The sequence below is a fragment of the Cupressus sempervirens genome, chromosome 10, assembly GCF_028749045.1.
Source record: "Cupressus sempervirens isolate cs-2001-9-10 chromosome 10, ASM2874904v1, whole genome shotgun sequence".
NCBI lineage: Eukaryota > Viridiplantae > Streptophyta > Pinopsida > Cupressales > Cupressaceae > Cupressus > Cupressus sempervirens.
The window spans coordinates 784673523-784698361 of NC_143127.1; the positions used below are offsets into that span (position 1 = coordinate 784673523).

General features: G+C 36.2%; 1 protein-coding gene across 1 annotated transcript in view; it reads right to left on the reverse strand.

Annotated features, from left to right (window-relative positions):
• Positions 1-24839, reverse strand: part of ATG6 (AUTOPHAGY 6) — a 186564-nt gene that overhangs the window by 57204 nt on the left and 104521 nt on the right. Inside the window, exons 6-7 of the mRNA XM_089807349.1 lie at positions 18601-18759; positions 18162-18247 (exon numbers count right to left, since the gene is read on the reverse strand). Coding sequence (XP_089663475.1) covers positions 18162-18247; positions 18601-18759 — 245 coding nt within the window. The remainder of the gene's footprint in view (positions 1-18161; positions 18248-18600; positions 18760-24839) is intronic.

Sequence of the window (24839 nt, forward strand, 5' to 3'; positions counted from 1 at the left end):
AGCAACATACCCAAGTCCCAAAGAGGAGAAGAAAAGGATCCAACAAGAAAGAGCAAAAATATAAAAGGAGATGTTGGTCGAAAGAACATAAAAGAAAGACACTACAAGTACCTCAAGGAGGAACTAGGCAGAACAAAACATTCTGCGGCAGGTAATGCAAATTAAATGACCTTCTTGCAATGCCTCAGTTACGGATAGCAATTTTAAACATGACACCATCCCCAAAGGCGGTGGATGAGCCAAGGAAGAACACCCATGGCGGAAGTGAAGCTGCCGCAACAGACCCAATGCTACTCGGAATGAACACAGGAAGACACCCTGTGGTAGTGGAGATGGGTATACTTGGAACCATCCTAACGGACACCATTGTAGACGGAGGTTCAGGTGTAAATGTATTACCTACGAAAATGTGGAAGAAGTTAGGACAATCAACTCTATGGCTGCCTACATTCCAACTGCTTAGTGCTAACCAAAACGGAATCAAACCCCTCGGGACTTTAATGACGCAAACTGTAACAATTGCGACACAACCCTTCCTACTCGACTTTGTGATCATTCTTTTGAAAAGGAAAGGTTACAACACCATCCTCAGAAAGGGTTGAGTACAGGCAAAGGTGAAACATGACTAGAAAAGGAACTCTCTTTTGATGGAAAGAGGGGGTTACAGGTTCATAATTGACCTACACACCCAGATGGTGAGAAAAGACGTGGCATCCTCATCAGACTCTGAAGGCGAGGGACATGATGAAGGAAAGAAAAGGATGGAACCCAATCAAGAAGGAATCCTAAAACTAGGAGGATTTGACGATGACGACTTGGACTCATTGAATGGCCTACTCCATTGGCAAATGGAGGACTATGAACTCTTCCCAAGTTGTCACATGTTAGGGGTGGAAGAAGAAAATAAGGAAAATGAAAAGAATGAATTCTTGACAGAATACAGAGAATTCAAGGAAGGAGACGCACCTATAGATGAAACACCCGCGCACACATTCAATGATGAGAAACCCATTAATATTAAGAACCTACATTGAAGACTGTGAACTTAGGAGACGACCGAAATCATGTACTGAAAACCACAGTATTCAAAATATTCATGGAGTACAACAATGCTTTTGCATAGACATACAAAGACCTAAAAGGAGTGCCACCAAAATTATGTGTCCACTGGATCCCACTAATACAAGGAGCGGTACCCATACGGAAGCAATCGTACCTGATGAATGAAAACTATGTTGCATGGGTCAAGGACGAGATTAACCAAATGCTCAATGCAAGCATTATCTTTCGAGTATAGACAAGTGAGTGGGTGTACTAAAGAAGATACCACCCAAATAAGAATATGCGTGGATTTTTTCTATTTGAATGCAGTAACAATTAAGGACCATTCACTAATAGCGTTTTGGAGGAAGTTGTTGGACATGAAATATACTCGTTTATGGATGGATTCTCTGGCTACAATTAGATATTCATTGCCGAGGAGGACAAGCTGAAAACAACCTTTGTAGTGGAAGATGGAGTTTACACCTACAATAGGATGTCGTTTGATCTGTGCAACACCTTGGCAACATTTTCAAAAGATCATCCTGCACATATTTGACAAGATGTCGGTAACTTCAAGGCTTTCTTGGACAATTGGTCAGTTTTCAATGCGGAGGACAAACACCTGACTACACTCAAGGAGTTTATGGAGAGACATAGAAGCGCACGACTAGCACTAAACCTTAAGAAGTACAAATTCATGGTGCCTCAAGGAAAATTGTTGGAAGACATCATGTGTAAGGCAAGCTTGAAGACGGACCCAAACAAAGTCCAAGTGATATTGGAAATGCCACCGTCAACAAACGTGACCAAAGTAAAATCATTCCTGGGACACATCGGATACTATAGGATGTTCACTAAAAAATTTGCCAAGGTGTCTTACCCTTTCAACAGGCTAACTTGCAAGGGGGAACCCTACAAGTGGGAAGCGGAAAAGGATGAAGCCTTCCAAGAGTTGAAAACAAAACTAGTCACGGCACCTATTTTGGCTTACCCAAACTAGGACAAGGAGTTCCACATACATGTTGATCAAGGATTAGACCAACCGGTGTACTTTGCAAGTAGACTCTTGTTGAAAGCAGAAAAGAACTACAACACAACCGAGAGGGAAGCTCTCAGAATGGTGTATGTTGCGCAGAAGTTCAGGCACTACTTACTAGAAACCTCATTCTTGTTCTACATAGACCATCAGGCTTTGCTATACTTGGTGAATAAAAGAATCATCTAGGGATGGATAAGTAGATGGTTACTTCTCTTATAGGAATTCAAGTTTAAGATTGTAGTACGTCCTAGGAAAAGTCATGTGAGCGCAAATCACCTCTCTAGAATCAAGTCAATGGAACTACCTGAGGGAGTCAATGATGACTTTCTAGACACACAATTGTTCCAGATCACCATACTTCCATCTTGGTACGCAAGTATCGAAGAGTATCTTTCAACGGGTTAGTTCCCTAGAGAAATGCAACCAAACGAGAGAAGGAAACTCATACTAAGAAGTTGAACACTTCAATTGATCAACGGGCTACTATACAAGATGGGACCTAACCAAATCTTACGGTGATGCGTTCTTGAAGAAGAAATACCTAGAGTATTAAAAAAGGCACACGAAGGGATAGCAAGCGGACATATGGGGCTAGACACAATTGTGCGCAAGATACTTCTCGTAGGGCTATGTTGGCCTATAGTGCACAACAACATCAGAGAGTGGATTGTTGGATGTGACACATGTCAAAGAATCAAGAAGCCACTAAAGAGAGATTTTATGCCCCTGAACCCTTCACAATGCAAGAACTTTTCGAGTGGTGGGGACTGGACTTTGTCAGACCACTCAAGGTAAGCAGAGCTTGTAGATGTCGATACATTGTCGTAGCAACGGAATACCTCACAAAGTGGGTAGAGACACGGGACTTACCAGACAACTCTGCACTGAGTACAGCAAAATTCATCTATGAACAAATCATTACAAGGTACAACATACCAATTCAGCTGACAAGAGGCCGCAAAGGACACTTTGTCAACTATGTCATCAGACTACTTAAGATAGAATTTAAAATCTATTATTCCTTTTCGAGCCCGTACTACCCGAGAGCAAATGGATAGGCAAGATCAACAAACAAAATCTTGGTTTCAGTGATTTATAAATCATACAGTGTGTAAGGTGAAGATTGGGAAGAGAAGTTGTCATCGGCATTATGGGCTTACCGTACCTCCTACAAGGTCACCAAGGGACACACCCCATTCCAGTTAATGTATGGTTAGGAGGTCGTGGTACTAGCAAAGTTCATGATATCAAGCTTATGGATAGCATTTGAGAACAAGTTAGGGGACATGGAGAGTCTGAGGGAGAGGTTGTACAACTTGAATAAGCTCAACGAACCAAGACTACAGGCACAATGAGCTACGGAAATTTCACAACTTAGGTGCAAAGTCTGGCGTAGCAAGCATTTGAAACTAAACAAATTCCAACTAGGCCACAACTAGTATTGAAATATAATGGGCGTAATGAAATCAATCCCAGTAACTTCAAGGTGAAGTGGGTCGGACCATATAAGATCTATAAAGTTGGTGATAACAGAGCGATGAAGCTGTGGACGTTAGACAGGAAGGAAGTGACCGACCCAATGAATGGTTCAAAGTTAAAAATGTATCATCAAAGGAATGAAGCCAAGGGAGATAATGACACCTAGACGAATGATTCAGATAGAATGTGAAAATTTAATAATAATACATAGATAAATAATAATAATAAATATATATATAGATAAGAATAAAAATATGAGCTATTACACCATTGAATTGTACCGTACGAACTTGCTGGGAAGGAGAAGTATTGAATAAAGGAGTTGTACGGAGGAGCTATTCTAAAGCAAAAAAAACTTAACCATTTTCTTGCAAACAAAAAGAAAAAAGAAAAGCTAGTTATTGGGCCGGCTGGGAAGGGAGCCTGGAAGAAGAAGTTGGAAGAGGATTCAACTACCAATAAGAGGATGAATAAGAATGTGAAGCCATTGCCCTCAAGTGTCCGCATTGCAGGAGGCACAAGCATGAGCAAAAAGAAGGGCAAAAAGCAAGCTTAGGTGGCTGCAACAGTGCATCTCACACCTCAGATCATACCTTTTGAAGGTCTGAATGGGTTGGAGTGAAGGAAATGGTGGCAAGATACCCCCGATAATCACAGGGTAAACAATAGCATAAGACAGGCACAGGTAGAATGGGCAATCCGAATGCTAGTCTTCAACATTGAAGAGTACGAGAGCATTTTGCGCACTATGATAGACACTTTGAAGGTTTTCCAAAACCAGCTCATTTTCCTACCTAGGGTAGGACTTGGTAATTTCCTTCAAGGTAGCAGACTTCACTAGGGTATTTGGCATACCCAATCGTGCACAAGGAGTTAGGAAGATTGATAACTAACCTAGGGAATTGAGTCGAGAGGCAACGACATGCCTGATAAACATGGTGTACGGCAAACTATCTCAATCACAAAAAAGAAGCATTGACGGACACTTCTAAAGGCAAAGAATTGAAAAAATCCAACATTCAGGAGGGAGAGTGGCACTGCTTGATGGACTTGGTTAAGAGCAGGCTCACAAGATCCAACAGCGCGTTAGATTTTACTTTTTGTAGGTAGCGATGATGAATGGAATTATGAATGGGAAGGTGTACGATTAGGCAACAGTACTTGTAGAACGAATTCATGACGTTGTAGCACAAGACATTTTATATGCCCCATTGTGCCATTGAATTGTTCCCCGATGCTATGACACCGATGATCCCCCTTGACAGGTTAGAGGTCAAGCCTGGCCCACTCGCTCCAAGTGAGCCAGTAGTGGAAGCATTTAGACACACCACGCGAGCAGAAGGCCACAGTAGGGTAGAAGCAACTCAGGCAGAAGTCAGACGCAGGCTCGGAACACAGGAATACAAATAGCGATCAGCAGGAGACATCATCCAATGATACTAGTGAGACGAACGAAGAGGAAGAGGATATGGAGGATGACGAGGAGGTTGAAGTAATTACTACGACACCGCTATTATTCCCATGACCTGCCCTCTCAGCAACATCTCATTTGGCCCCTATAGGTACATATATTCCTGGTTTTGGACAATTCAAGCAGCCCAAAATTATGACTCCTATCGCAATAGCAACTCAGCTAATACCCGCAAGGATCCCGGAACCTATAGTCGTTCTGAAGGCACTGGTTACATTACAGGAAGAGTCTCATGCATCACCACCAACGACTTTACCGTAAGAGGTGGAGATACTGGTGTAGGAGGTGGTACCTGAAAGTTCAAGGGCACCACAGGTTCAAGTGGATGTAGTTGGTTCATATGTTGTGGTCACTACAGATGTTGCATCATTGACCACCAATGAGGGCACTAGTAGGGAAAGTACAATGTAGGACCTAAGTGCACAAGACTTGAGTGCATATCTGAGTCGAAGGTTTAACATCAGACCATTAGCGCAAGCATCCAAGAAGTGTCCTAGGAGCTGGATCCTATAGTTCCATAGGAGAGTCACCCCACTGGTACAGTTGAGCTACCACCTCCACCCTTGACGGATAGCACTACTGAGAGGATCTTAGAGGTAGTTGAGACAGTGATAGGCACAGAGGAGCAGCCCACATCAGGCCCATCGACAGCTATTAGGGGGGCTGTAGAGGCATACTTGGTTGACATGGTGACTTGAGGTCACCAAGTGATGATTTTTGTGTAGGCACACGCATTGGAGACAATAGAGCAGGAGTTGGAGCAGGTTCTATCCTTCATGCAAGTCGATTGCCCTGCTACCTTTATAGTATGCTTTGAGGCACGAGGGTGATCTAACACAGAGACTCCAAAAATGAGGCAAGAGTGGACTGCTAGAGAGCTCATAGTAGAGAGCTGAGTAGAAAACCTTACCCAAGAGATACTATAGGTGTATCGAGATGCCTACTATGCTCTACGAAAGAGTCAGGCAGATCAGGTAGCAGCAAAGAGAGCTCGAGACGAGATAGCTACCCAATTAGTAGTAGTAGAAGCCAGTTTGGTTGTGCAGCAATCAGCTTGGGAGTCAGAGCGGGCAGCACTCATTGCCCAATTGGAGGCAGTTAAATAGGAAAGGGAATCAGAGAAAGCAACATTCTTATCTCAGCTTGACAAAGCAAAGCAAGCAAACAATTAGCTATAGATGGAGTCAAACATAAAAGAGGTGGAGCCCAAGAATATAGCAGAGATGAAGAGAGCTTTAGAGATTTAGATGCAAGCTGAGGCAGATCTGAACACAGTTGAAGGCTACTACACCCACACCACCAAGAACACACCCTTCTTCTTAGACTTGTTTTGATGTAATTAGTTTTCTATATTTTGTTGTCTGGAGACGACTTTTCTTTTGGGGGGGGATGATGTTATCGACAAAGTATAACATAGCTGACGGGATTAGTTAGTGTCTGAAAGGTTGTGTGACAGTTGAGTCACCCCTTCAAGATATATATGTATATCGTCTAATTGAACTATGGATCAGCATTGTACGCGAGTTTGTATACTCTGCTTATATGAATAAAGTAGTATCTTGTTCTATGTCATAGTCTAGTCTCTGAATGCAATAACTATTCATTTACCTAGTACGGTAAACAGGCCTACCCCCTATGTACATCATGAGGAAGTGATGACTTTCAAATGATTATCACTTGTATTTGTAGAAGTTATTGAAAGGTGATGATCTTACAATAACTTGAATCATGATATACATTTTATATTGTCGTTTTTTTAAGGATCTGTTGCAAACATAATAGCACTCCCATGTTGTTGGTATGTGTTTTTCAAATGCAACATCCACTCATATTTATAAGCATAAGCTTGTTAATTAATAATCAATATTATAACAGTTATAATATTATTATTATATAATTATAATAAATATAACCATAGTTATATATATTATTATTTATATTAATTTATCTTGTATAATAAACACACATATACAAATACCTCATGATATATACACATATATAAAGACATATGAATTGACTAAAACTTCTCCCTCTTAATCAAGAAGGATAAATACAATTTGATAATCAAGGGTAATGGTCTATCACTATTTTACTCAACCGATAGACATTTAATTTAATGATATCTAAGCTCTTATGAGGTAAAACACTTAGTTTAACTCAAAGATATTATAATTAATGTTTGCGCTCTTAGTCATAAATCTCACAAAATGCATACTTACCAATATCACTAATATGTATTTATACAAACAACTCAAAGATAGTCAATTTAATGACATCTAAGCACATAGTTCTAGGTCTCACAAAATACATATTCACATGATTTAAGTACAACACAATTTAATGGCATCTAAGCACATAGTTCACTAATATGTATTTATACAAACAACTCAAAGATAGTCAATTTAATGACATCTAAGCACATAGTTCTAGGTCTCACAAAATACATATTCACATGATTTAAGTACAACACTTAAAATCAAAATGTATAGCACAAAATTTAGCCAACTAAAGCTTCCACCCATCAACACTCTCTCTTAGTTAGGGAGGATAAACACGACAAATATTACACCATTGGTAATATTAGGCATGACAAATTTTAAGGATATATTTGATCAAAAGATATCCACCATTTATATATCACATCTGATATCATGAGTATTGGCTTTCAGAATATATGATATTTGTCGAATGCTCTTAAGTCATGGTCTCTAGGATATCAACACTTGATACTCACTCTGTACTCAATAAGGTAATGGTCTACAGAATATCAACATATGATATTCACCACTTTCATATCACAATTTGAGTATTGGTCTACAGAATATCAACGTATGATATTCACCAAATAATCTTTGAGTAATGGTCTCCAGAATGTCAAGATGCAACATATTCACCAAGTAATTTGAGTAATGGTTTCAAGAACATCAAGTTGCATAAGATTCACCATGTACTCAAAAAAATGTTTATAAGGTATGTGCACACGCATTCTCATAATGCTTACCTTATAAACATCCACCATGTAAAGTATAATATATCATGATCTACCTAGACATCATAAGATATCCATCATAAAAGAAAATTAAGTTATTGTAAGATCGTCACCTTTCAATAACTTATGCAAATACAAGTGACATCATTTGGAAGTCATCACTTCCTCATGATGTACACAAGGGGTAGGCCAATTAAAATCACGAGGCCACAAGGTATATTCATGAAGCATAGTCCTCTTGACTGCTACAATTAATTACTGGAGAATGCATCTCAACATGGTTTACTCCCTCTGAATCAATATGACCGAGATCACCGACAGTTAACTGAATCATATCCTCTATCTGCTCCCTCTCTTAAAGTTGCCTCTAATGAAATGCTAAGATTCCTTTGAATCTCAATCTTCCTCTTTTTCCTACAAGAACATTCTCGGAGGAAAAGATCAAGGTAAGTAGCTCATATAGAAATATAATTGAGAGACTACTATAATACTCAAGGATAATAATTTTGCATAATAAGATCATTTTAATATATTAATATAAGATAGATCTAACTTAAAACTATGTTTTCAATATATTATTTTCTTATTAATGCCACATAATAATCTAAAGTAACCAATTTCCTCATTATCTATTCACTTATATTCATGAAAAATAAACAATTAATACTTACCTCCAACATTACCTAAACTTCTTCAACCTTTCTACATGTGGTCTATGAAAGATGGTAATCCTTGTATAATGTGTTTATTCTGACTTTGATTATATACTCAATTCGCCAAATGCTAGTGACAGGATAGCCTCAAACATCCAATCACAAAAGAGTGAGGAAAATAAATTCACACTCTATATTCATCATAAGGCACCACCCCAGCCAATGAGATGAGAGAATTACATTGGCATAAGTTGATATAGTTATAACACAATGATGATTAACTCAAGCTCTTCAGATAAAAGTCTATCCTCCCTCAAATGATTGTGTTATGTATATTAAATTTTGTGGATCTCTGATAGATAAAAACAATTACAAAATGAATGTCTATAGAGAATATGTTACTTGAATAGTGCTGAAAGTATTTCCTCCTTCTTTGCCAGCGATCACAATTTGCCTTCCTTTTGACTGCATACTACTATGAATGAAGTGATATATATCTGATGTGATTATATCTGCAAAGTGCAATATTAATCAAATGTCCTTTTACTAACTGCAGGTACTGAAATGTTGTAGATTGATTGTCTTTCCCTATGATCAGAGTGCATATATATACTTGGGCAAAACACATGACTCCGAAGAGTCATTTCTCTATGCGGCCTAAAGGCCACATAGAGGCATGCCTCTTTGGAGGCATGTTTCATAATAATAAACAACCTACGTAATTAGTATGTGCCCGATAACTAAATTATAATGTGGCACGATAATATGAATGTCTCCCGATATCGTTGAGGAGCTCGATCACAATATATAAGAGGCTGTCGATAATCAATGAAATCTGATCACAGTATATTAAGTGACTGCCGATAATCCATATCATAATACTACAAGAACATAAGCATATATATGTATATGTATATTAATATATATATGTATATATGCTTACATTCATGTAGTTGATATAATCAGCAGTAATTATCAATATATTAAATAATTCATGTTTTGCTTCTTCTGATGCTAAAACATTAACACTCCCTCTTTAGCAAGGGAGAAGTAAAACATCAATAGATTAGAATCAGAATCATCATGTAATCAACACAATATGTATTAAAATCTCTGAACAATATAAAATATATACTATGATCTCTACTTGCACTTGAGCAATGTCTAGAGATGTCCATAGTGATTAAATTTTCATGATCTCTACTTACACTTAAGCAATGTCTAGAGACATTCATGATACACATATAATTTTTATTTGCACTTAAGCAATATCTAGAGATGCCCATTATATTCTCATGATCTCTACTTACACTTAAGCAATGTCTAGAGATGCCTATAATCCACACAGGTATATTATTTACAAGATCGTCACCTTGTAAATAATTTCCTTCTAATGAATATGTCCATGAAAGATCGTCAACTTTCATTACATATCAACTGCTGCTAAGAAACCAATAGAAGCACAAACTCAAATGAGATAAACATTTTATTTCAAATTTTATCATTACAGTTAATCATACCAAGTTTTTCTCTGAAGTATTTCAACTTCACTTTAGCAAGAGGCTAGGTGAGGATATCAGCAGTTTGCTCATTTGTACATATATATTCTAGTTGAATAACTCCTCGATTCACCATGTCTCTAATGTAATGAAATGGAATTTCAATATGTTTGGAGCGATTGTGAAATACTGGATTAGATGAAAGTTTAATGCAACTTTGATTATCACAATAAATCACAGTGGGCTTCAAATGTCTTTTGAAGAGATCTGATAACAACTTTCGTAGCCATACTTCTTCTCTAGCACCCAAGGAAGATGCAATGTATTCTGCTTTGGGGGAACTCAATGCTACTGAAGTTTGTTTCCGACTAGACCAAGAAATCATACCAAATCCAAGACTGAAACAATATCCTGAAGTACTCTTCCGCTCAACAAAGCTTTCGGCCTTTAATCGGAATCTGAATATCCAAGAAGTTCAATGTTGATTTTGTCATATTTGATTCCCATTCCAATAGTTCCCTTTAGATATCTCAATATGTACTTAGTTGCATGTAGATGTATCTTCTTAGGTGCACACATAAACTGACTCAAGGCATGAGTAGCATAGCATATGTCAGCACGAGTATTTACCAAATACATTAGAGATCCAATAATTTGTCTGTAGTAAATAGGATCTGTAAGTTCAGATTTGTTCATATCATCTTTCAATTTGTGTAGATTTATGTCCATAGGAGTAGCAGTTGGTTTGCATTCCATCATCCCAAATTTGGTTAAAATATCAATTGTATACTTTTCCTGATTTAGTATAATACAGTTGTCTTGTTGCCAGACTTCTAATCCCAGAAAGGAGTGAAGTAATCCTAAGTCTTTCATTTCAAATGCTGTTGTGAGTTCCTGCTTACATTTCTTTATGAAATGTTCCTCACCTATTATTAGCAAATCATCAACATATAATACAAGGATAATCATCTCATCGCCATCAGTTTTGAAATACAAATTTGGGTCAGCTTCATTTTTGGAATATTCTAACTTCAATAGGTGGTTATCTATTCTTTCATACCAGGCTCTGGGAGCCTGTTTGAGTCCATAAAGTGCTTTCTTTAATTTACAAACATGAGGTTTGTTGTCATAAGTATTGAACCCTTCTGGTTGTTTAATGTAAACTTCTTCTTCAATCTTGCCATTGAGAATGTTGTTTTGACATCCATCTGATGTACATTCCATCTTTTAGATGCTACAATTGCTAGGATTGTTATAACTAAAGTGTACCTGGCAACAGGGGCAAATGTTTCTTCATAGTCAATGTCATCTTTCTGAGAGAAGCCTTGAGCTACAAATCTTGCCTTGTATTTTTCAATACTACCATCTAATGTATGTTTAATCTTGAATAACCATTTAGAAGATACAATTGATTTGTTCTTAGGTCTTGGTACGACACATCCCATACGTCATTCTTTAATATAGAGTTATATTCCTCAATCATTGCTTCCTTCCATGATTGATGTAAGAGAGCTTCTTCAACATTAGCAGGTTCAGATTTTATGAGTTCAAATAGCAATGCAACATAACATGATTGGTTTCTAGTCCTTTTGCTTTCCTAAATTACTTCATCTGGTTCAACCTGATTTTCTTCTAACATTTTCTTAGCCCAAAGAGGTCTCTTTTTATTATTGATGATGTTTTCAGACTCTCTATAATTAGACATGGAAGAGAGATCAGAATCATCCTCTCTCTCAATTTCTGGAGGTTGATCTTCTTCAAAAATGGATTCATCACTATTACTAGAAATTTTAATGGCTATGTCTTCTTTAAATATTACATCTCTGCTAGTTTCAATTGTTCTTTGCCCAAGAATGGAGATATTGTATCCTTTTGTAGATTCACTATATCCAATGAATATTCCCTTCTTCCCAAAGGCTCTAATTTCGTTCTTTTCTCTTTTGGTATGTGAATATAAACTGGACATTCAATTATTTTCAGGTGACTTATATCTGGTTTAACGCCTGTGAATACTTCCTCTGGGGTGGTATTCTCTAATATGGAGTGAGGGCATCGATTTTGAATGCAGACAATTGTATTAGATGCTTCAGCCCAAAATGAATAATGAAGATTTTGATTATGTAACATAGCTCTGGTTGATTCAACTATAGATCTATTTTTCCTTTCAGCTATTCCATTTTGTTGAGGACTATAAGGTACAGAAAACTCCCTCTTAATCTCAACAGAAATGCAGAAGTTTTTAAAGATATCAAATATGTATTCATCCCCATTGTCTAACCTTAGGGTTTTGATCCTTTAACCTGATTGGTTTTCAACTAAGGCTTTGAATTCTTTGAATTTGGATAAGACTTCAAATGACTCCTTTTGCTTTAGAACATCAATCTAGGTTCTCCTAGAGTAATCATCAATAAAGATTATATAGAAAAGACACCCATTAAGAGAGGGGACTGACATAGGGCCATAGAGATTTGTGTGAATAAATTCAAGAATTGATTTGGATTTATGATCACTTTTAGGGAAGGAATGTTTAGTATTTTTACCTAATGCACATCCCTTACAAATACTTAAATGATCAGCTTTTAGATTAGGTAGGCCTTTTCCAAGTTTCCCTATAAATGATAAAGCTCGATAATTAAGATGACCTAGTCTTCTATGCTAGATTTCAGAGGAATTTGACTGACCATTACTAATGGTTAAGTTTAGATTAGGGTTTTGATTATTACAAAGCTTATAAAGACTCTCATCTCCGACTCCAATGGAGATGGCTTTCTTAATAGTTGAGTTCTTGGGACAAGATAGAACTCTTCTTGAAATGCAATTTTGTATCCTTGATCAGCAAGTCTGGAGATGGAGACAAGGTTTCTCTTGATTCCTAGTACATATAAAACATTCTTGAGTTGAAGTGTAATTCCAAAATTCAGTTATATAGAGCAGGAACCAATTCCTTTAATAGGATAAGAGGAGTTATCTCCAATGGTTACTTCTTCTGATGCATGATTAGAGAAAGTTTCAAACTTATCCTTAAATCCAGTGATGTGACGAGAAGCTCCACTATCTATGATCCAAGTATTGAGGTTAGTGTTTAATTCACTTGAGAGAGCTTTTCTATTTTCTCAATATTTTCATCCTTAACTTCCACTAATGCTGCTTGAATTTTCTGCTTCTCTGGACATACATAATAGGAGTGACCAATTTTGTCATATTTAAAACATCTAATTTTGGACTAGTCACGTTGTTTGTGATATTTGTGATTTTTGTTGAATTCCTTCTTGTTATGTTTAAACTTTCTTTTCTTGTTTGATTTAGTGTACAGTGCTTGGATGTCTCCCTCTTGATCTGTAATAAGTTCTCTTGAAGCTAGTTTGAATTTTTCTTGAGTACATTCGTTCTTTAACTGATCAAATTTCAGAAGTTCAAGTTGTGAACTTAAACCTCGAATGAATCTTTCCCATGAAAGAGGAAGACCTCTAAGAGCAATTATGCTTAGTTCCTTGTCATCAACTTGATTATTCATAGTTGCGAGTTGATCCTTTAATTCAATAATTATTAAGAAATATGAAGTTATAGATTCTCCATTTTTCATCTTTACATATAGTAGATCTTGTTTAAAGTTAATAATCTACTAGTGTTGTTGATTTCAAATGTGTTTTGAATAGAGGAGAACATTTCAAATGCAATCTGAAGATTAGCTATAGATGGAAGAATATGATCTTTTACTGAATCTATAATGATCTTCATTGATCTTTTACTAAATCTATAATGATCTTCATTGCTTTCTTATTATGCCTTTTCCAAGTTACCTTTTCTGATTCATTTTCAAGCATGGGTAAATTTGATTCAATATATTTCTCTAATTCCATTTCTCTTAATACTATTAATAATCTGATTTCCAAGATGAGAAATTTGATGCTCCATCTAGCCTATCTTTATCCTTACATGATTCACCATTTCAATAATATGATTTAAAAACTCACTTTTAACTTTTGAAATTTTAGATTGAATGGATACTTTGTAATAGTTTTCCTATCAGTATAGCTCTAATACCATGTTAAATTTTGTGGATCTCTGATAGATAAAAACAATTACAAAATGAATGCCTGCAGATAATATCTTACTTGAATAGTGCTAAAAGTATTTCCTCCTTCTTTGCCAGCGATCACAGTTTGCCTTCCTTTTGACTGTATACTATTATGAATGATGTGATATATATCTGAAGTGATTATATCTGCAAAGTGCAATATTAATCAAATGTCCTTTTACTAACCACAAGTACTGGAATGTCGTAGATTGATTGCCTTTCCCTACGATCAGAGTGCATATATATACTTGGGCAAAACACATGACTCCGAAGAGTCATGTTTCTACGTGGCCCAAAGGCCACGTAGAGGCATGCCTCTTCGGAGGCATGTTTCATAATAATAACCAACCTACGTAATTAGTATGTGCCCAATAACCAAATTATAATGTGGCACGATAATATGAATATCTCCCAATATCATTAAGGAGCCCGATCACAATATATAAGAGGCTGCCAATAATCAATGAAATCTGATCGCAGTATATTAAGTGACTGTCGATAATCCATATCATAATACTACAAGAACATAAGCATATATATATATATATGCTTACATTCATGTAGTTGATATAATCAGCAGTAATTATCAGTATATTAAATAATTCATGTTTTGCTTCTTCTGACACTAAAACATTAACAATGTATGTCAATATTGATTAATTAGTAAATCTTACACATATCAATTGTTGGTCTCTACTCAGTGGGAGATAGAATAAAATATGCTCTCAAAATATTGCCACAGCAATGTGACCCATGTAGAAAGTTCTTTGCTCCTCAACATAACCCATCTATATGCCTATTCCATTTATAGTGGTGATTTATCCTTTTGTCATTTCATTTATATTCTCATTTGACACCGAAATTCGATCATGTCAAGATATAAGCCAAAACTTACATAAGTTGGAACTAATAATAAGTGGCGTAAGTGTTATGAGATTCCCCATTTTGTCAACACGATGATGGTCATTCCATCCACATGGCTTGCTCTTCAATTTATTTAGAGCCCGCAATGTGTTATTTATGCTGGCTTCGATAATATATTTTGACCTGATCCTTAGCAAGCTTGTTTGACCTCTCGAATGTCTCAACAAATCCATGTTTGAGGATATTTCCTTCTTTCCATTTGTCTTTATGCTAGGGAGCCTACTCCCTCTACACAGGTGTGTAATAGATCTCTTACTATACGTTAATTTTAACCAAAAATAATAATGTTTCACCTAGTTCCATTTGGATGACTTAGGCATGTGAAATAATCATTAGTTACATAAGGTAATTGCGCCTTGTCATCAATTACAAATAAACTCACCCTTTTCCATCTAACCAAGACCAATACAGGTTTGGAATTATTATTTATTAATTTCTTTTTGGTCTCAAAACCGATTTGAACTGTCCAACCAATTTGGTACAATACCATTTGTCACGACCAAATAAGATTTGTCTTTGATTTGTTCAAACACTAATGCAAACTTGGGTCTCTTTTCGAAGTCATATTAAGTCGGCCACTTAATATAATCATCCTAACTATAGAAATCTATCATCCATAGAGTTGACTATATTAATACCTATGTCTCTTTGTTTCGTCTTTTTCTTTATCACTGACTTGATGACATAAGCTTATGTACGGACATGAATTTGCACTTTCTTCGATTGATACACTATTCCAAACATGAATTGGTGGTCAAGTACATCATTTTTCCTATGTCTTCAAAAAATTAATTTTCATTAAATATCCTTATTCGATCTCCTCTCCTGCATTGTAAGGAATTTGAGGTCTGTGTCTTTTATTTCTTTGTTTTTTGTTCGATTTACATTTGCAACCTTGCTCTAATACCATGTTTTTCTTTTCCGGATCTGCTGCAAATGTAATAGCACTGCCATGTTGTTCGTATGTGTTTTTCAAATGCAATATCCTCTCATATTCATAAGCATAAGCCATGAATAGACATGTTCCTTTAAGGGACATATCTATTTGTTAATTAATAATCAATATTATAACATATTTATAATATTATTATTATATAATTATAATAAATATAACCATAGTTATATATATTACTACTATATTGATTTATCTCATATAATAAACACATATATAATAATACCTCATGATACACACACACACACACAGATAAAGACATCCAAATTAACTAAAACTTTAACATATATAAATGTTGAAACAGATTGTGACATAGTATCTTGTAAATCAACAACTAAGTGTTAGATGTCACTCACTTGACGGTCTATGAGTTATTTGTATAGATATATGATAGGTATTTACCGAATATCATGTGTTGATATTCTGCAGGCCATTACCTTATTTAGTACTTGGTTAATATCATATGTTGATATTCTATAGGCCAATACTTAGAGTATTTGGTGAATATCATAAGTTGATTTTTGGAGGCCAATACTCATTATATCAAATGTGATATCAAAATGGTGAATATCTTGTGATCAAAGATATCCTTAAATTTCATCATTCTGAATATTACCAATTGTGTAATATTTGTGTTTTATCCTTCTTCATTAATAGGGAGTGTTAATGTTATAATACAATCGGATATATATATATATATATATATATATATATGAGATATATAAATAATTTATGACAAATATTATATGAAATATTGTAATAATTAATTAATTACTACAATTATAGTTGTCATTGTGTTAATTTTGTGATAATTAATAGACATGTCCCATGAAGGGACATGTCTCTTCTTGGTTGATTCTCCATATAAATGGAACAGATCGTTGCTTTGCAAAACACATACCTAACATGGCAGTGCTTAATACATTTGCTGTGATCCTGAAAACCTCAACAATAACTTAGGGTTTAGAATTTTTATAGTTTACATTCAGATGTTAAAGTTGCTATCAAGTGAACCATCTAACTACCAGTATGCACCCAACAAATTTTTTATCTGTACAAACAAATTGTTTGTACTTTATCAACTCTCCACGATGAATGTAAATGAGATGTATCTTTTTACAACTAGAAAGTTGAATGATCATAGTCTTTTGCTGTATGGTGATTGATCAAATTCATGAATTCTTTTAGATGTAAAATACTCTTTACATTTTTGCAGTGTAACACTAGCACTGGAGTACATCGGGACAAGTTTCCAAGACAGGGAGACAAAGGGCCTCAATTTCGAAATGGCGGGGAGTGGAGGCTTGTATACTATATATGTAGAACTTGAAATGTTAGTTAGGAAATGATGTTTCAGTATGACATACCAAATCGAAATACTTGATTATAGCAAAATCGCAACACTAACCAGAACCATTTAACATTTAACACAGTGCATACCCAAAAGTAATATTCAAAAATCAAAATTCAAATAGAAATTCAAGTATCCATCCCAGCCACGGTGTGGTTGCAAAATGGGGGAGGTGGGGATGGGTACTTTGAGGTTTCGTGGGGGGGTGCGAGTCCCCATGTTTCACTACATTTTTTTTGTCTTTGCCATTCCCATTTCTGGTGACAAAGCCTTCTGGCATTTCTACTCCCATGAAAAATACCTACTGACAATTGAGTTTGTTCCCTTGGCATGGTTTGTTGGAGATAGCTATTATAATTTCCTACTTAACTTATTACATCTTTAATCAAATGACTTTACTTGAATAAACCAATTTATCTTATACAACTATAATATTCATTGTGGTAAAAATTCATAGAAAAATTAAAATTCAAGAATTGATTATAAAAAGAATTGTTTTCTTATGAAAAGAACTAATTAATCTTTATTTATGATATAATATTCCATATTCATCACATTGGAAAGAGAAAAAATACCAATTGAGATTGTTAAAAAAATTCATTATCATATGCAGTAGTCACCACATGAAAAACATGCAACTCTTAAGAAATGGAGCAAACTCCACAAAATATATTAAGGATACGGAAGCTTGCAGCCACAATGTGCAGCCATCGTATGAAGCAGGAGACATGCTTGACCCCATGCTGCATTTATTTCATCCCATTCAACCTGCAGGAAGAAATCCATCCAATCAAGTTAGTTCTTTCAGAGTTCTAATCCCAGAAAATAGCAAGAAAAACAAATTTCAAGAAATGTCAATATTGACTATCTGAACCATACATAGCCTGCACTTCTGGATTAAACTCTCTGGTTTAAATACTGTAACAGAACTAATTTAGTTCTACAAGCCTTATCTTAGAAATTTACCTTCTTCATAAATAAATGTTCTGTATCACTAACTGAATGAGAGCTTAATAATAGAGTGTAAAAACATATACAACAAATAGACCTTATATCAACAATCATCCATCCAATTTGACAATGCTTAAGAATGTGAGCTTTGCTTCTAGAGGTGAACTTACTGGTATCTTGGGAAGTCGACCTAATCTGAAGTTGTTTATTGTCCCAAAATCACCATCATGCCAAATGTGAAAAGCATCATTCAATACGTTTGTCTGTTTTAATTGTTCTAGCTGTGTTTCAGTGACTTCTATCTTTGCTAAAACGGCATCTCGGTCTTCCTAGCATATTCCAAAACAATGAAATAATTAGAAATATCATCAGAAACCAGAAATTGCATATAATATTCCTTAAGGCATCAAAGAAGCATCACTCCTTGACTTTTCTCCTGTGATCACCCACATAAAGAGTCATCATACCACCCATCTTGATCATCAAAATGTAGCTGAAAAGCCTTAATAACAAGCAGTGTTGACAATGTAGATATCAAAAAGAATCATCCAGAGTCCAGACAAATAAAAATCTTAGGTGGTAAATTAAATAAAAACGTCATAATGATGGACAATACAAATGTTCTGAAAATGCCATTTATAAAATTTAGGTTATATTTAACAAACAGGTAAACTTTCCTTTCACAGATGTTGGTATAAGAACATATATATATCAGACCAGTGATGATGGACAATACAAATGTTCTGAAAATGCCATTTATAAAATTTAGGTTATATTTAACAAACAGGTAAAACCTCCTTTCACAGATGTTGATGATTATACCAATGAAATGTCCTATTCCTCTTAGTTCCATTATTTGTATGCATTCTACTAGGTGAAATTCCAAACTTATGGGAAGTAGGAAAAAGTGCAGAATTAGAGTTTCTCTCATCCTGGTTGGTACCAATTGCCACAAGCTTCACATAAAAACAAAATAAATAATAAACCTTCAACAAATTTCTGTCATAACTCTTTTACAAGGTAGTGGAATATTCTTCTATGAGCATCAGTACGTCCTGCACTGAACCTTTCACTGTGACTGAAAATGATGGTTGTCCTGGCCTGGGGCATGATGCATATGTCATGTCCCCAATACAAAAGTGACATCACTAATCAAACAGAAACAGAAATCAGCATTTTTACCCAGCAGTGTTCAATATCCATCAGCATCTAGCGATCCTTGTTCATTAAGGAACAGTAAGCTCATTTAAGGAGAAGATTACAATTAAGTAATATCCAAAGAGTGCAATTAAAGTAAGTTCGCAATTAGCTCATCAAAAAAACAAAGAGCCAAATCCCTTCACAAGGGACAGCCATCTTCAAGGGACACACTTCTTCAAGGGGCAGAAAGAACACTTAAGAAGGAATCGCAGTAGAAGGAATCAAGCAAGCACAATCACATCAAAGAATGCAATCAGGAAGATGGAACAATCAAAAGAATCCAAAACAGGAAAGCAAATAAACTTACGATTGAATTTGTAGAAGTCCATTAGCAAATACAACAAGCATTCCCACTGTGGTTAATAAATAGATCAGGCTTTAAACAGCAGTCTGGTCATCTTTGCAGATCAAAACCAAAAATCTATAATTCTATAATCTCACAACTGCTTTGGGGTATATAGATATACATATAGATATAGACACACACACTATGTCACAAGGCTCAAATTCGATAACAACAAAATTCAAATGAAATTTGGGAAAGGGAAAAAATTCAGAAGAAAAAATGTTTTGATTAAATTAGACTTATATGATTGCGATTTATAGAATATATATAAAATAAATCATAAATCAAAATTATTAAAAAATAAAATTAGATTAGATTAGATTTAAATATTTTAATAAATAATAATAAATTAATACTTCTAATTTAAATATTGAGTTCACATGGCAGGCAGAAAATAGGAGCATAAAGATATGGTGTAACCAGCAGCAGGGTAATAAAAGAATCTATAGTAGATTGGACAGGATTTACTTTCATACACGTTTTCTTCAACTAGGAATGGAACAAACAGGAAACTCAGTAAAAGCGATACCCTCTACCCTCTCAGATCACCATCCAGTACAAGATAGGATTATGGTTGCAGCATCTGCTCAACCTCTGCATGACACCTCCCTGCTCAATGATAAGGATGTTATTGATGTTATATCCATCATTAATTAGTACAACTAATGGATACCCCAGCACAAGAGTGTGATAAACAAGTGGAATCAGAATGGCCAAGCCGGAGAACCCTTTTTCAGGTTGTGGGAAAGAATCAGGCTAAAGATAGAAGATTTAGGGAGATAAACCTTCATAAGAAGGTAACCCAGGGAGAAGGTGCACTGCAGGATTATCCTTTTATTTAGAAGCTAATGATATTTTGATTAAGACCAAGGATGCACTTAGGAGACTGCAGCAATATACAATTCAAGGGATCAAGACTCGAGCTAGATCCAATTGGTTAGCTTATGAAGACAAGGGGTCTAAATTTTTCTTCCAAATCCTGAGAAGTAAAGAGGCTAAGGAAACTATAGACAGTATATGGGTGGATGATACCTTGCAGACAAATCAGAAAGATATGGTGAGAGCATTTTCAGAGTACTATAGAAAGCTCTTTAGATCAGAAGATGTCGGTCCAGATATGGAGAAAGCTAAAAAAAGGATCAAGGGCATCATTTGTGAGAAAATAGAGAACATAGATGCAGAATTCTTGAGCAAAGAAATCTCTGAGAAGGAAATCTTGGCAACCATATTAGCCCTGAACAAGATGAACGTACAGTAGAATACCAAACAGTCGAAGCTAGAATATGTGGAGGCAGTAGCAAGAGGCCCCCTAGATAAGGATATTAACAGCGGACTCACCAGACTAAATCCTTAGGAAGGGGAAAGGAAATTGATCAAGAATTGGAGAACAATTACCTTATTCAATGTTTCCTATAAGGTCCTAGCTAAAGTTCTGGCTGAGAGGCTGGAAGGTATCCTTCCTATAGTCATCAACCATAGAGGGACAGGTTCTGTAAAGGGCGGGTATATTTTAAGGAACCTCCTAACTTGCTGGGCAGCTATTCTGAATCATTCCATTTGTGCATCTCAAGCATGATTCTTGGGTATGGCCAGATAGCGTTATCAAAAGTAGAATATTGTTGGCAGTTGAAAGTAACACTATCTTGAAGGTTTTGCAAATCTTAAAGAAAAAGGATGGACAGCTTGAAGCTGATTACTTTCTCAGCTTTCATAATCACTCTATACATATAGAACGATGATGGCAAAACTCTCAACTGATTGTAACCTATTTTATACTTCGTAGACAATTTAATCAAATAAGTTCACACTGTCATAACAGCCTGATAAAGCTGAAAAGAGCAACTGACTAGCAAAAAATGTAATGTCCCCATTTCTGTCAGTGTCGGAGTTTCACAGATAGCCTATTATTGTGATCCTCATAGGCTAGTTATTGTGAATAGAGGGTCTTCTGAGGCAATGGCTTGGCTTGGAAGGTTCTTGTCTTCTCCACAATTCAGTAAGCTATAGGTTGGTCTTCGTTTGGCTCAAAATGGACTTCGTTTGGGTTTAGATTTGTGTACTTACTATTTGTGGTAAGTTGGGTGTTAATTGAGATGGGCCCTTTCTAGAAAGTGCATTTGGTCACATGCAGAAATAATAGGTCTGACCTCTATTTCAGACGGCACATTTAAATGATGAGTATTTTAGGAGTTCTTATATTTTCAATGGCCACATTATTAATAAATTATCAAATGGCTTATTATAGAGTTATAATTTAACTCTATAACTTAAGTTGAGGGTTGAGTCATCATTGGAGGGGGGCATTTATTTAATTAATTATATACCTAAGCCAAATATTAAATGTTACTAAAAGAGTTGTGTAGGAAAGTTTCAATAGCTGAGTTCTTTTGGGAAAGTTTCGCAGTTCTGAAGTTGAGTTCTTTTGGGAAACTTTTGTTGATAAGGGATTATAAATATGAGCTCATTTCATTGGAAAAAACACGCTTAAATATTTATTTGTTTTTGTTGCCTTTGTGGCTTTTTTGAGTCTGAAGTTTGTGCCCTTGCTGAAGTTATGGGTTTGATTTTGGATGTGCATTTAATCCACAGCTAAAGTATTGTGGATTAAATTCTGAGACTTGTTCAAGGCTGAAAATCTGAGTCTTTGTTATGTATATGCTGTTGCTAAGAAGACGTTGAGGAGTTCGGAGAAATTGGTAGAATTAATTACCGTGTATTACATCTGCTGCTGGGCATTGGAAATTTCCATTCCTTATGGCGTTACTAGATCCTGTTATTGATCACTTATATGCTACAAAGGTGGTGATTGTCATTGTGAAATTTGGCGCTGCATTTCCAGATTTGGCATTACTGCTGTTGGGGTTCAAGTATTTTCAATTTCACTGCAGATTTGGACTGCAAAAACGACAAGTTCCTCATTATAATTTGAAATTGATTATGGTATAAGCATTCCAAGTTATCATTAGTTATCATTGTTAATTGAAATCTGCAGACTTTTACTGAGCATAGAAAGTGAATGGTAAATTGTTATTGGTTCATCATTTGTAGAATCGTAACTTATCTAGCGGATTTTTACTGGAAATAAATAAATCATTGATTAGTTCAGTCTAGAGGAATTTACATATATATTCAGTAGTACTGGCGAATTGGAGAATGCTTGCCAAGTGTTTGACAAATTCCCAAACTCTTGAATTTGTTAAGAATTGGAGTTGTTAAAGTTATAATCTAGTTGGGATTATCACAAAAAAACTGTTGATATACAAAGGTAATAAGATAATGTTCTTCACGGAGCGAAGACGGCGGACTGGTATGGGTGATGCGCGTGTTCAAGCTACGTGCTAGGGCCCACGTGCCCTAGCCTTTGGTTCTTGCTCCTGCTCGTGGTTGCAGGCCCGGTTTCAAGTGCACAAGGGGGTTTTTTTGGGTGTTCAGGCTGTGTGGACGGGATTGTGAATCCATAATTTTCTTTGGCTGAGGGTAGACGCATGTTACTGCATTTTGTGGTGACTGTTAGGTTAAGGGTTGGAGGTCCTTTTGGGATTGGAAACCGTGGGCTTCCTATCCCATTCTTTTTTGCTTGTGGATTGTTGGGCTTGCCTTATTGTGAATCAGGGGTTTAGTTTTATCTTAGATTGCCTCTGAGGATATGGAGATGGCTGACCCGTCTTCTTCGGCGCATGCCAATGGTGAAGATCAGCTGGGTAAACCTACAATGGGAGATGGGGTCTCATCCTCAAAAGGGATGCCTCGAATTAAAAAAGTAAATGGATGTTTGGCAAGATCTGATAACCGACTTGTTCTAGTTATTCAACCTGAGCAAATTTCAGAGGATGTTGAATACTGGCATAATCATGCCCTTATTTGCAAATTTTTGGGCCTTCGTCTCTCCCTACCTATGTTGGATTCCTAGGCTCGTCGGATTTCGAATCCCGAAGGCGATATGGAGATTGAAATGGCAGCCAATAATTATTTTTTGGTTATTTTCTCATGCATGTCGGATAGGAACAGGGCATTTGAAGGAGACCCTTACTTCTTTAACCAGGTGAGGCTTTTCATCAAGCCTTGGCACATGGGCTTCAATTCAGCCGAAGAGATCCCCTCACGGGTACTTGTGTGGGTTCGCTTGCCGAGACTTCCTTTGAAGTTTTGGAGGGATGATATTCTCCACTCAATCTCATTACTTCTTGGAAAGCCTGTGGGAGCGGCTACACAAACTCAAGATCGTAAGGTAATCTCTTATGCTAGTATTTGTGTAGAAGTTGATTTAACTAACCCATTACCAAATTCTATGGAAATATGCCTGAGATCCTCTTCTTGGATCTAACAGCTACATTACGAATTTGTCATGAATATGGTCATTTACTCCGCAAATGCCCCAGATTCAAGCCCACTCCCTTGGATGCTTCCGAACCTCGTAAGGGGGACAAGGGGAAGGCTCCTGCATCTACTAAACTTGTGGACAATGAGGGCTTTACTCAGGAAAAATCCCGTAACAAAGGCAAAGGTAAGAAGAGAACTAAGGTAATCTCTTATGCTAGTATTTGCGTAGAAGTTGATTTAACTAACCCATTACCAGATTCTATGGAAATACGCCTGGGATCCTCTTCTTGGATCCAACAGCTGCATTACGAGACCCTCCCTTTTAGATGTTGAATCTGTCATGAATATGGTCATTTACTCCGCAAATGCCCCAGATTCAAGCCCGCTCCCTTGGATGCTTCCGAACCTCATAAGGGGGACATGGGGAAGGCTTGTGCATCTATTGAACCTATGGAAGGTAAGAAGAGAACCTAGCTGGATAGACACAATGATGTTACTTTCAACAGATTTGATGTTCTTGAACACCTAGTATAGAAGGAAGGT